The sequence below is a fragment of the Mesoplodon mirus genome (assembly GCF_964341445.2).
Source record: "Mesoplodon mirus genome assembly, chromosome: 19".
NCBI lineage: Eukaryota > Metazoa > Chordata > Mammalia > Artiodactyla > Ziphiidae > Mesoplodon > Mesoplodon mirus.
Window position 1 is genome coordinate 27,435,135 of NC_138995.1, and position 13,531 is coordinate 27,448,665.

Here is a 13,531-nt window from a genome sequence, read left to right on the forward strand (position 1 = left end):
TGCTCGGTCTGCAGCAGCTCCCAGCAGGAGAAGGTCCCTGGGTCAGAGGTCAGCGCACTAGACCTATCGGAGTCTAGTGCCCTCGCCCTTGCCCTCGCCGTCCGGACGGGGTCAGAGGTCCCGGGGCCTCTTCCTCAAGCCGGCCCAAAGTCCGAGCTCCGAGGTCCCCTCCCCTAAGAGCGAGCTGAACAGTCAGAGGCGGGTCAGTTCCAGAAGTTCAGTCTAGGAGGCCCCTCCTCTCAGGTTCAGGGGTCGGACCGGGGGCCGGGTCCTGGGAGCCCCCTCCCTTAAGGCCGAGTAGGGTGGTCGGAAACAGAGCGCCCTCCCTGGGGCAGCTGAGGCGTGCCGGCCGGGCGACTGGAGAGCCGGCCCGGAGCGCCCGGCTGTCCGACCTGGCCCGGCCGCGGGGTCCCCGGCAGGGGGCGGCCTCGCTCCACGCCGCCCGCTCCTCCCGCTGCCGCCGCCACCCAGGCTGCCGCTCCTCCCCCCGGCCCCGCCTCCCTGGCCCCCGCGCCGCCCGCCTGTCCGCCGGTCTCTGCAAGGCCATCGGTCCGTCCGCCCGCCCTCCCAGCGCTCCTCCGCCCCGGCCCCGCTATCCCGGCCGCGCACGTCGCTTCCTCGGTTCCGGCCGCCGCTAGCCCGTTCCCGCCCCCGAGCCGGACGCCGCCGCTACGCGAGGCCGGGGATTGGCAGAGCGCGTAGGCCGCGCTGCCGCGGATGGAGTCGGAATAAAGGGGCGGCTGAGAGAGCAGCTGGTCGCCACTCGCCCTGAGCCTGACCCCGCGGGCGGCCTGGAGCAGGTGAGCGGCTGGGCGCCCGGGGCCGCGGCTGGGCGCCACTCCCGCGCCCGCCGCACCCCTTCCCCAGCCGGCCCGGCCGCCCCTCCACTCCCTCCAGCCCGACCCGGCGGCCTCCTGAGCTCCTGGGCGGCCCAGGCCGACCTCGACGCGCAGCTGACTCCCGGGCCAAGCCTGCAGCCCTGGGGCCTTTTTCGGGCCCAATCGCCCGCGGGGCCGGCCCTCGGGCCGCAGCGGCCTGTCCATTCCCGGCAAGGGCTGACAGGAGGCAGCCCAGCTGGGCCGGCGGGCAGTGCCGGCAGGGAGGTGATCGGCTTTCATTCGGTTTCCCAGGGAAGACGAAGGGCTGGGGTGGGGCTCAGGTGGGGACCTCCGCTTGCTTCCCTCACCCTAGTCTCTCATCCTCTTTGCTGAGTGATCAGAGAGGCCTCTGGCCGCACCTTCCTGGAGGGGGGCCAGAGTGGGCAGCTGAGCTGGGGGCCTAGGACCGTGGACCCTGTGTGGCAACCATTCATGCCGGGAAAAAAAAAAAAAAAAAAACAGTTGGGTTGGCGGAGCCTGACCTAGACCTCGCTCAGAGTAGTTCTGCTTCCCTCTTTCCTGGGGAGGCTTCAGTACCTGCTCACTCATGCAACCTGCTGCCTCCACCCAGAGCAGCGGCTTCTTTACTTCTTCTCTTCCCAGAAAGATGCTGAGGTTGACAGCTTTTAGCCTGACTCTTACGTTTCTTTGGCAGTTAGAGGCCAGGCTGGCCTGTAAAGGCATCCCCTTCCTTCTCTTTTCATCGGGAGAAAACTTAGAAACTTTTCAATGTTAGAGGCAGAAGAGCTGGGAACCTGAAAGTGGGTTGCGTCTGATTCTAAAAGTTCTTTCCTCTCCCTGTCATTACCTTATGCTGCCACAAAGTGGTGAGTTAGAGATTTGCCTGAGCTGGGTGGTGTTACCTTCCACTGATTATCCAAAATGTTACAGACTTGGAGAAAGGGAACAGGGTTCTCTCCGGAAAGGTGATAGGGACGAACGCTCTATGGTTAGCATGCCACTTCCCACATTGCAGGGGCAAACTCGAAATTGCTTACATTTTCCTACAGGCCTTGACACTGTCAGATGAAGAGGATTTAGGACTTGTTTTGGTGCTCTGGGAGATGACTAGACTAGGGAACTTCTGCTATGTAGACATCTAGGCAGCGTGGGTCTGTGGAGCCGCCATCTAACCCCCATCATGCACTGGCTCAGGTCCCTGCAAAGCCATCCCACTTACGTGAAGAGAGAACAGGCACATGGTCAGGGGGAGGGCCTGGGGGGTAGTTGAGAGGGGTATGGGCCAGCCCCTGATGGGAGAAGGTTTCTGAGATGGTCCTCAGTTTCATGCAGTTGTTTTAGATATTGACTGACTGAGGCCGTTTGCTGTGGGACCCTCAGGTCTGGGAGGCCTGGCCTCTTTGACCCACAGTCTGTTCTTATGAGCAGTTGTGTCCTGGGTTGAGATTCAGCAACAGGAGAGAAGCTGGCAGGCCTACAGGGAGGCCTCAACCAGAGCCTTTCTGCTTTTATCTATCTTAGGTACTGGGCTTCCAAGTAAGAAGTGTTTTGCAAAAAAAAAAAAAGTTATGTTACTAAAATTCTTGTTTTGGATGCCAGGGCCCTATCTGGTCACCTCCTTTTTTCTTTGGAGCAAGAGCAGAACTTGTGACTTCTTTGTATTGTGGACAGGTCACTCCAGACTGTCACCCGTGAGACAGCTAATTGGAGAGGGTTGACAGTAAGCTGGGAGGTTGGGATGCCTGGCCCAGGGATGGGGAACTGAGGGTGGGTTGGGCATGGAGACAGCCACTGTCCCCTTTGCTGGAGGAGCTGAGCCGCCAGCAGACTTCTTTGGTAGCATGTGAAGGGAGCAGATCTCCCAGCCCTGAGCCCCTCTCGCTTCCCTGATGTGGTTTATGTCAATGTGGTGAGTGCAGGCAGATCAGGGAGAGGCCCCGGGAACAGCTGCATGTCCCTGCTTCAAGCTCACGATTTCTTTCTTCTCTACAGAACCAATCATCAGGGAAGGCAGAGTTTCCCTGCCATTGCTGGCACCCTGCCTCGAAGACCCCGTCCTGTAGGCAGAGCCTTGTAGTCTGTCTTGGTTAATGACCTGGGCCGCCTGACTAGCCCCTCTCTGTGCCTTGTCTGAGGTCCTCATCCATACCTGATCCTGGGCAGCTTCTCTCTCTGGTGTGGGTCACCTTAAGCGGGGAAACTGAAGCCATTACTCTCCAAACCCTGTTTCATCTTCCCAAGCATGTCGGAAAGCTGGCAGCAGCCGCCGCAGACGCAGCCGCAGCAGCCGCAGCCGCCGCAGCCTCAACACCACGCAGAACCACCGCCGGCCCTGGCCGAGCACACACTGACCCCAGGCACAGCTGAGAACCCCCTGGGCTGTGCCGTCTATGGCATCCTTCTGCAGCCTGATCCGGGCTTGCAGCCCCCGCAGCACGCGCCCCTGCAGCCAGCAGGCGAGCCGGGCCCCAAGTGCGGCGTGTGCGGTCACGACCTGGCGCACCTGTCCAGCCCGCATGAGCACCAGTGCCTGGCGGGCCACGACCGCTCGTTCCAGTGCACGCAGTGTCTCAAGATCTTCCATCAGGCTACCGACCTGCTGGAGCACCAGTGCGTGCAGGCCGAACAGAAGCCTTTTGTCTGTGGCGTCTGCAAGATGGGCTTCTCGCTGCTTACGTCGCTGGCGCAGCACCACAGCGCGCACAGCGGCACTGGGGGCCTCGTGAAATGTTCCATCTGCGAGAAGACCTACAAGCCCGCCGAGGCGGCTGAGCCCGCGGCCACGGCCGCCCCTTCGCTGCCCCCGGCAGCCCCTCCGCCTGCCGTAGCCCCTGCAGAACAGGCTGACAAGCCCTACAGCTGCCCCATCTGCCAGAAGCCCTTCAAGCACCTGTCGGAGCTCTCGCGGCACGAGCGCATCCACACGGGCGAGAAGCCCTACAAGTGCACGCTGTGCGACAAGAGCTTCAGCCAGTCGTCCCACCTGGTGCACCACAAGCGCACGCACAGCTCGGAGCGGCCGTACAAGTGCGCGGTTTGCGAGAAGACCTTCAAGCACCGCTCGCACCTGGTGCGCCACATGTACGCGCACTCGGGCGAGCACCACCTGTTCCGCTGCAACGTGTGCGAGCTGCACTTCAAGGAGTCATCCGAGCTGCTGCAGCACCCGTGCACGCCCAGCGGCGAGCGGCCCTTCCGCTGTGGCGAGTGCCAGAAGGCCTTCAAGCGGCCGTCGGACCTGCGGCAGCACGAGCGCACGCACAGCGCCGAGCGGCCCTTCAAGTGCGACCTGTGCCCCATGGGCTTCAAGCAACAGTACGCGCTGATGCGGCACCGGCGCACGCACAAGACCGAGGAGCCCTTCAAGTGCGGCCTGTGCGAGAAGGGCTTCGGGCAGCCCAGCCACCTGCTTTACCACCAGCACGTGCACACCCTCGAGACCCTCTTCAAGTGCCCCGTGTGCCAGAAGGGCTTCGACCAGTCGGCCGAGCTGCTGCGGCACAAGTGCCTGCCGGGCGCGGCCGAGCGGCCCTTCAAGTGCCCGGTGTGCAACAAGGCCTACAAGCGGGCGTCGGCTCTGCAGAAGCACCAGCTGGCCCACTGCTCGGCCGCCGAGAAGCCTCTGCGCTGCACCCTGTGTGAGCGCCGCTTCTTCTCGTCCTCCGAGTTCGTGCAGCACCGCTGCGACCCGGCCCGCGAGAAGCCGCTCAAGTGCCCGGACTGCGAGAAGCGCTTCAAGTACGCCTCCGACCTGCAGCGGCACCGGAGGGTGCACACGGGCGAGAAACCCTACAAGTGCCCCAACTGCGACAAGGCCTTCAAGCAGCGTGAGCACCTCAACAAGCACCAGGGCGTGCACGCCCGGGAGCAGCAGTTCAAGTGCGTGTGGTGCGGCGAGCGCTTCCTGGACGTGGCCCTGCTGCAGGAGCACAGCGCGCAGCACAGCGCCGCCGCCGCTGCGGCCGAGGGCGCCTACCAGGTAGCCGCCTGCCTGCCCTGAGTCCCCGCCGCGGCCCCCACCAGGCCCGGCCCGGCCTCCTCGCACCCATCCCTGCACTCGGCTCGGTGTTCTGAGGGAGGCCCTGGGCATGAGGACAGAAGGGCACTGGGCAGGTGGAGGGTGTGGGTGCCTGGCACTCCCGGTACAGGCCTGGGTTGGGGGGCGGCAGATTGCTGTGGCTGGTCCTGACCCCACAGACCTCTTTCCCATTACAGGATTCGCTTTCTTGAGAGACCTCAGCCTCCCTTGTCTCTGGGGGCCTGGAACCAGGCTGGAAGTCAAATGGCCTCTCTCCACCCCAACGAAGGGGTGGTGCTAGCCCAACCTTCCCAGACCTTTCAGCCTAATTAGAAATCGGATAGGTTAGGAAAGAGGAGGGTCACGGTAGGGCCTGGGAGAAGGGCTGGACTCTAGAGGTAGCCTGGGTGTAGGGCACCCCCCTTCAGGTTGCTGTCTGAGGGAGAAGCCAGCTCCGTGATGTAGTCCTGGAACCAGGAGGGCAAACTGTGAGCCACCGGCCTCTCCGTCAGCTTCAGCCAGGGGTGATGCATCCTCCAGGTTTCTGGCAGGCGAGACATACAGGGGTGCTGCACACCTGTGGGCTCAGTCTGCTTGGAGAACAATTGGCCCAGCCAGAAGGGAGGAGGCAGAGAAGTTCTCCTGTGACTCACTCAGCCAGGGACAGTGCTGTCCACAGGGAAAGGAGGAAAGGCAGCCTTTGCACCCAGGGCTAATCCCACTGTTTTGGAAGTGCCCCTCCCACCTTTGCGGCATGGTTCCAAGCACTGGTGGGGAATGTGCCCTCAGCCCAACAGAACTACTGATGTGAAAGAGGGGATTGTTAGATCACCTGGTGCCTGGGAGGAAGCAGGGCCAAGCCCGTGATCCTCCCAGTGGATGGGAACAAGTGTCACCCCTTTGAATTGTGTGAACCAAAGCCTCAAGGGCGTGGCCCTAGTCAGCTCGCCCCAGCCCTGCTTCAGGGCCAAGACCATGCCTGGGTACCCAGGGTAGGGGAGGTGAAAGGACCATGGGAACGCCTCTGACCCCACAGTGCCCTCCCAGCCCATGCACACCCTCCCCCATCAGTCTGGTTGCTGGCCTGTACTTCAGGGGTCTTGCTCTACCAAGATGCTCTGGACAACATCCAGCTACTTCCAAGGCCAGAGTGTTCTCCTTCGGGTCCTCCTAGGGTCCCCCTATGTCTCTGGCTGCCCACTGGGCTCATGGAGCCGAGGGTGTCCAGGATGAGGAGTGGGCAGGGGAAGAGGGTTGTTAAGGAAACCGGTAGGTGGGTGGAGTCGACTGGTATTGCTTGGCGGCCGGGACTCTCCTCGGGAAGGCCAGAAGACCTTTACTATCAAAATGATTCTTTTGAACCCAGCTCTGCCCCACCCTCTCCCAGCCCCCTTCCCTGGGTCTTAAAAGGAGACTTTAATCAGTGCCCACCCCAAGATCCCAGAGGAGCAGGGAGACCTGTCTTGTCCCACTCTCACCATCAGAAGTCTGAAAAGCCCTCATCCCCCTCCGCTGCCTAGGTTCCCTTCCTGCGCCCACAGAGAGGGGCTGGTCCTTCCCCTCGGTGCTGGCTTTAGTCACAATGCCTCAAAAGACGTGGAACCCAGGCCGACAACAGTCCCAACTGCTAAGGTTTTTCTTTCATTTTGCTTTCTAAAAGCAGTTGTTATACTGTTCACAACATTGTATAGTTTAATTTCATGTCATTTTGGATCTTATATAAAAATGTGAGAATTTGGATTTTTAAAAAGAATGACTCCATTTTAGATAGCCCTTTTGATGTTAATATATAGTGAGTCCAATGTATGCTTTAGAAGTAAAGACATTGACCTTCACAGCCCAAAGCACAGTTTGTTCTGGTCATTCTTCAGAGGGGACTGTTGGGACGTGGAGAGGGAGTGAGGTGTGCAGGCCAGGGTGGCAGGCTTGGGATTGGGACATGAGGCTGGGTTCGGATGTTTTGAACATTCTGGTTGTGTGACTTTGGGCAAGTCACTTAAGCTCTTTGGGACTCAGTCGCCTCATCTATAAAATGGGGAGGTTAACCCTTGCCTTGCTTGGTTCTTGTGAGAATTAAGTGGAATCGCATACGGCGGCCCTGGTGGGGAAGCTGTGACGATGCTGATGGTACCAACCGCAGGACACTTGGGATCCTTGGGCTGTGACCTCTTGACATCCTTGGGGTTTAACTGCAGCCCCTGTAAAGGGAGCTGATCTGTGAGGGACCGGCAGCTCACGGATGGTCAGAAGCTGGGCACTGGGCCTGGTAAGCAGGAGAGCTTGCTTAGCCCCAATGGAAAATCAGGGTCTGCCTGGAGCAGCCTACAGGCGCCGCCCCCGAGGATCACACGCTGTCACCCCACTCCTGCTCATCCTGTCGCACGGTGATCCATCTGCGTGTCCAACCCAGCCGCCTCCATCTCAGCCTTCCTGCACCCCTCTTCTGTCCCCTATCCTGTCCCACAGTGGGCCAACTGCAACTCAGGCTCCTTCTGCTTCTCAAAGGCAAGGGTGGAGGTGGGGAGAGGAAGGTAGAAGCAACTCCCCCCAGGTCTGAGAGCCAGTCGAGGGTGGTCAGGAGGGACCCCTGCCCTGAAGGTAGGGGTGGAGGTGAGGGTAGAAAGAGGACAAGGAGCTACCCACGCCGCAGAGAGCTCAAAACTGGCTGCAGAAGTCTTAGTGGAGAGGCCAGGGGGGACCCCAGATGTGACCAGGACCCCATGGTCCTCTTACTCCCTCTGCATGTGGCCACAGGACTACTCTGCCCTTGAGAAGCCATGTGCAAGCGTCCACCTCTCAGCGAGGATGCCCAGGGCCCCTTGTCCCTGTGCCCGGCTTGAATCCTGGCTTCCCTTCTAGTTCAGTGACCTTAGGCAAAACCCGCCCACCTCGCAGAGCCTCCTGGAAAGCACTGGCCTGTGTTGGGTGCTTTATGGCTTCAGGCTGCTCTTCCTGAACAGATGGTGTTCTGCCTGTGCCAGGGGCCAGAGGAGCCCTGGATGGGCCCACATGGAGGGTGCAGTGACTTTTTCTTCCTTTGTCCCCACCTTGCCTCCCCTCACAAAGCAGTGGGGCTCCCACCTGGGCCAAAACCAGGGCCGTGAATGGAGCCCTGGCCTGGGGGCCTGCATGTTCAGGCTCAGGTCTTAGACCTTTGATAACAAGTGATCCCAGGCAGGCTCTGTTCCTCTCGGGGCCTTGATTCCATCTGAAGCAGAGGTCTTGACCTCTGATCTCTAAGGGTCCTTAGAGACCTGTCGCTCTGATTCTGGGAAGGTAACCGGATCAACCCGTGGGCCCTATTTCCCTTGCTGCCTCTCTCGGCCTCCAGTCTGCTCTCCACCTGTCTCATTCTGGTCTCTCTTGACTGTAAGCGACAGAAACAGCGCAAACTGGCTTAAGCAGCCACACGCTGTACCTGGCCACACACACAGGTACCTCTCCCACCTACCTGCCCAGGACCCCCACTGCTTCCTGTGTCCCATAGCTGATGTGAGGCTCCATCTCTTAGAGCATGGAATTTTCATGGGGGAACTTCAGGTGCTATGGCTAGGGGAACAAACTAGCCCTATCATCTTTAATCTCTGGGTAATCATCCCCTTTGCCCCAACCACTGACAGGATGGGAAGAGGGTGGTACCTTGGGGTGAGGGGTGACATGTGGATGAGGGCCAGAGGAGCGAGAGCGAGAGGCTGACATAAATTCACACTCTGGAGTTAAAAATTTCCCCTTCCTGGGGAAAGAGGCACTGCTGGATGGGGTGGGGGTCCCTTTTCCTGAGTCCTCGAAGTCATTGCCAGGGCAAGCTGGGCCACCAAAGACAACTTTCCTAGGGAGCGCATCATCTTGACAGCTCTGTCGGACTCCCACTGTGTGGCTGGGTCTGTGCTCGGCCCCCCAGGGGCAGTGGGAGAGGACCCTGCTCTCCAGGCGTGGAGCCTGTGCTCGTGAACCACTGTGGCAGTACTGTGCTGTCGTAGTTAAGAGCGCCACAGTCAGGCCTGGCTGGATTCCTGCCTCTGCCACTCATCAGCACCAAAGCTTTGGGAAGGTTTTTGGACCTCTCTGGGCCTCATTTTCCTCATCTGTGAGATGGAGCCATTAATGCTCTCTTCTGGGCTTAGGGTGAGGGTCCTGTGAAATGACCTGAGTGGAGTGTTTGCCGCATAGTGGCCACTCAAGAAAGCAAAGCACTGGGAGGTCAGAGGCAGAAGGGAGCCAGCCTAGCTCTCCTACCTGAGCGTCACGGCTCTCCCACGCCCACCCTGCTATACAAGACCTTTCCCATCCACCAGCTGGTCTGAGCCTCATACCACCTCCATGAGATGGGCAGGGCAGACCTGAGGATGTGTTTTGTGCTGATCCTTGAGAAGTCCAGGGGCTTCCCAAAGCCGTACGCTTAGTGATGAGAGAGGCCTGGCATTGTGGGGTCTGGCTAGGTGGGGGGATAGGCGGCAGGGTGGGACCGCCGGGGCTCTGAACCCACAGACCTCCAGCTGCAGCCTCTGAAGCCCGGGGCTCTGGCTCCAACCCACTGTTTGCGGGCCAGGAAGCTGGGAACAATGGCCGGGACTGGTGCTGGCACCAGGGTTGGCCTTGGGAGCAGGAAAGCTCTTCACCAGCAGGCAGAGGGGGCAGCCAGCCCTCTGGCCTACTCTTAGCTCCTTGAGGGACTGGAGCCTCCGTTTTCTGTCCTGCCATCTGTGCAGAGGCAGCTCCATAGAGAGCCTCCACCTGACCTCCCAGTCCCCAGCCTCATCCCTCCTCCAGAGCAGGCCCCAGACAGGACCATGGACTGCTCAGGCCTTGGAAATTTGCCCAAGGCCTCTGCGCCTGGGCCAGGCTCGCCTGTGATAAGCTCCGCATCCCATCCTCAAGACGGTGCTTTCTTTGTTCCTTGAAGGTCGTGCCTCCAGGAAAAGCCTTGGCCGCTATTGATTTTTGCAGATTCTGGCAGGAATGCCCAGTCCTCCTTCAGGGCCCTGAAAAGGAGGTCGAGGGTAGGGGCGGAGGTGGGCTGCGGCCCGTGGGGTCTCCCTCCTCACTATGCATGTGTGTCCATCCCCACTCTGGGTCTGCATTCCTGCCTTTGTTCATCCATAAGCATCACTGAGCACCTGCTGTTTGCCAGACACTGAGCTGGCGCTGCGTGGCAAGAAGGTAGAACTTGAGACGAGAGAGTTTTGAGGTTTTCATGTATCAAAAGGTAGGGTCAAAAATGTCAAAGATGCTGGTATTTAGTACAAAATATTACCTGTGAGAGTCCTCCCCGACCCTCACCCCATTCTCCCTGAGCTAGGACCCTTACTCCATCCCTGATCCTCCCCATTGCCAGCCCCAGGGTGAGGGTATGTGTTTTGCGTGTTACTTTGTAATAAACACAACTATTACTTTGTAGTAGTTGTTTCACTTAGTCCACATCCGTGCGTTGGTTCTGGGAGGCCCTAGGCCCCATTCCTGAGTCCCAGATCCTGTTAGAGAGATAAGAGGGGCCCGAGTGCAGTATTTCCTAAGAGCCTACTGTGGGCCAGAGGCTGTGAGTTAGTCCCCCTGAAACAGCTACGGTTCCTGTCCTCATAGTCTTGGGGAAGAGTTGGGGAGAAGGGAGGATTTGAGAGAGCCCTGCCTGGAAGAAAGGGTGAGGTTTGGGTAGGAAGAGATGGGGAAAGCATTTCAGGCGGGAGGAAGGCGTTGACTAAAGGTTAGGAGGCAGACAGGAGCCTGGGTGTTTGGAACAGCAAGGACACTGGTGATGCCGCTGGGGGTCGGGGTAGCGCATGGAGGCCCAGGGCCTGGGTACTGGATTGGTATCAGGCCAGGAAGGCCTGGAGGTGGGGCCACGGGGGCTGGGCTGTCCCCAAGGCAATGGCCACAGGGAGGATTTCTACTGTGATCTCTCTATGAGGAGCAAAGAGCCCCCTGAGGCTGAGGGAACTTCCAGGCCAGGAGACAGTGGCCCAGGCTGGGTGGCTTCTCTCCATCTCTTGGGATTTTCAACCTGCAGATTCTGCCACTGCCAGTAACTCCAAGAGAACTTTCTGGTGGAACATCTTCTCCTCTCTCTAAGCTCAGGTCGAATGTCCCCACTGGTTTCCCCCCGACTCTTGGCGTGCATCTCTCTCATAGCAGGAAGGCAGTAGAGTATGGTGGCCACAGGCTCAGGGGGTCAGGCAGGCTGGCTTCAATTCCCAGCTCTGCCAATCACCAGCTGTGTGACCATGGGCCAGTCACTTAGCCTTTCTGAGTTCATTTCATCATCTGTAAAATGGGTCTAAAACTGCCCACCTCCTGGGCACTGCAAAGTGCTTAATATGGATACATTGCCTTGCACGTAAAAAATAGCAAGTGCATACTAAATCAGACTTGTTAATGCGCATCTACTCTGTATTTCCTTTATTCTTGGGCACATATTTTTATATCTACGAAATTAGGATTCAGTGTACAACTGGTGAGGAAGGACCTAATCAAATTCCTAGGCTTGAGGAACATGGTCTAGGTGTGCTCACATTCTCACCTTCTGCTTTCAGGTTTGAATCAGCTGGGTTTACCTCTCTCCTACTGGTATAGAAGTACCTCTAAGGCAGGCAAGTCTTCTGGTCTGTGTCCCAGCACCCAGCATGGGGTCTGGTGAGGCCTTGAATGTCTGCTGGGCCAAATTCCCAGAGGGACTCGTCCAGTCATTCAGTGTCAAGGAAGCAGGGCCACGAGAAGACACACAGGCACTTGATTCCCTCTGGTATCTCAGCACGCTCTCTGGAGCTCCCTGACTGCCCCCAGTCTTACACAGGCCAGGACTCCAGCATCTCTGCTATGAGCCTTGGGCAAATCTATTTCTCTCTGAGCTGTCATGTTGGAGGGGACACTCAGGGCTGAAGAATGTGGCTCTCACACCTCAGGGACCTTCGCCAATGGCTTCCCAAGGTTCAATCCAGGTGGACTGCCCCTGGGCTTGGAGGAAAGTGCTTCTTCCTGCATGAAGTGGCAGGAAGCTGGATACCTCCTTGACAGGCCCCCAAGGAGGAAAGGGCTCTGATCTGCTTACCACTTCCCATCCCCTCCTCCCCATGCTCCTGTCTCCTGCCCTGTTGTCAGCAGAGCCCCATCCTTCAGGACAGAGAGACAGACTTCTTCCCTCACCTCAGTATAAGGGTGATGATCTCCAACACCACCCCCAAAAGAAATTAAAATCAGCCTCGAATTTGTAAGGCAGGCTCTGTCTGCATATCAGACAACAAAACAACTCATTTCCTTGTTTATTACCCAAAGTTGAACAAAAGACCCCCATTCTGGGAAATAACTTATTCTATGAATATTGAGCACAAACTATATGTGAGTACTGTGACAAGCGCTGGGACTGACTTCGAGTCCTGGGTTCTGGTTTTGGCTGGAGCCTTTCCCTGATCTGGGCCTCAGTTTTCCCATCTGTGGAATAGAGTAGCTTTGGTTCTGCTCACTCTCCTGGGTGCTTATGGAGTATGAGGCCTGGAGGAGATGATGTGTTCTAAACAGTATAACACAGGGTCCAGAGGTGAGGGGCTGGTATTATTGTTTTAAACTCCTTCCACCTGAGACCAGGCTTGCATCCACTAGGTGCTCAGTAAATATTAGTGGAAGGGGATGAGGAGGATGTAAGTCAGGGTTTCCTAACCTTTGTGGGCACTGACTCTCCTGAGAATCAGATGAAAACAAGGAGACTTTCCATGGAAAATGCACATGTGGGTGGACCCACGGTTTTGCACATGATTTCAGAAGGTTCATGGATCCCTGAGGCCTCAGATCCTAGCACCAGAAGTCCTGTTCAAACGGTTCTTGAGCTTGGTGGCTATTTACCCTGATCTGGGTCTGTCCTTGCAGACTGGCCACAGGTGGAATCGTATTTGGAAGGTCCTGGAGCTAAGTGCTGATGCTGGCTGCTCTAACACCCAGCCACGCCGAGACGCTCTTCTTTAGCCCAAAACTTTGAGCAGGGTTATTCTGGACCTGGCCCTGGAGCCCCATGGCTGTCCCCAGCCCATCAGGCCTCCTTTCTGTAGGTTGGTAGGCAGATGAGGGCTAGTCCTGAAGCTATGTGGATAGAGCAGGTAACTTTTTGCTTACATGGTATGTTCATTGGCGGTGCTTTGGGGAGAGGAAACTTTCTTCTCTGAGTGGGCTTGGGCACCTCATCTTACTTCCACACTCAGCTGCTTCACAGGGAATAGAGACCATAGGCCAACCCTCCAGGGCCTGATTCCACTTCTTCAGGGGAACCCTGGGCCCAGGGAGGCCCCCAGCACACACTGGGATGGCAAGGGCTTCTGAGAGAGGTGTCTAAAATCCCTTTCGAGCCCCCTCTTTTCTCTTTAGGGCTCAAGTTCAGAGTCTGAGGTGGAAGGGGCTTGGTGGTAGGGTTATGAGCAGGGGAACGGGGACACAAAGAAAACCTGATTCTCAGGCAGGCCTGCCTCTGTACCTCATCCCTGGCTGGGCCCTGGGGCCTAGACCATGATTCTCTACCTGGGGTCACCAGACATCTTTCCCAACTCCCCCCACCGCCACCAGTCCTCCAGGAGTTGGCAGGAGGCAGGTAAGGGCAAGACATCCTGAGGTCCTGAGGTCCTGACCCTCCCCCAGCCCCTGCACCACACACACACACATACACACACACACACACACACACACCACACCCGTGTGG

At 58.2% G+C, this 13,531-nt stretch overlaps 1 protein-coding gene across 3 annotated transcripts; it reads left to right on the top strand.

The window, feature by feature from the left end:
* The first annotated feature begins 117 nt into the window (after positions 1 to 117).
* Positions 118 to 4,983, top strand: ZNF319 (zinc finger protein 319). 3 transcript variants are annotated; one of them, XM_082607395.1, is made up of 2 exons: positions 118 to 202; positions 2,832 to 4,983. In XM_082607395.1, exon 2 carries the CDS (start codon positions 3,082 to 3,084, stop codon positions 4,837 to 4,839), a length of 1,758 nt encoding a protein of 585 aa, XP_082463521.1. In that variant the 5' UTR covers positions 118 to 202; positions 2,832 to 3,081; the 3' UTR covers positions 4,840 to 4,983. The 3 variants fall into 3 exon arrangements, with proteins under 3 accessions (XP_082463521.1, XP_082463520.1, XP_082463519.1); XM_082607394.1 differs by lacking the exon at positions 118 to 202 and adding an exon at positions 486 to 800; XM_082607393.1 differs by lacking the exon at positions 118 to 202 and adding an exon at positions 809 to 1,103.
* The last annotated feature ends 8,548 nt before the right edge of the window (positions 4,984 to 13,531 follow it).

Excerpts from the sequence above, each read along its gene's own strand:
- ZNF319 (XM_082607395.1), top strand. The coding sequence starts at position 3,082 with ATGTCGGAAAGCTGGCAGCAGCCGCCGCAGACGCAGCCGCAGCAGCCG.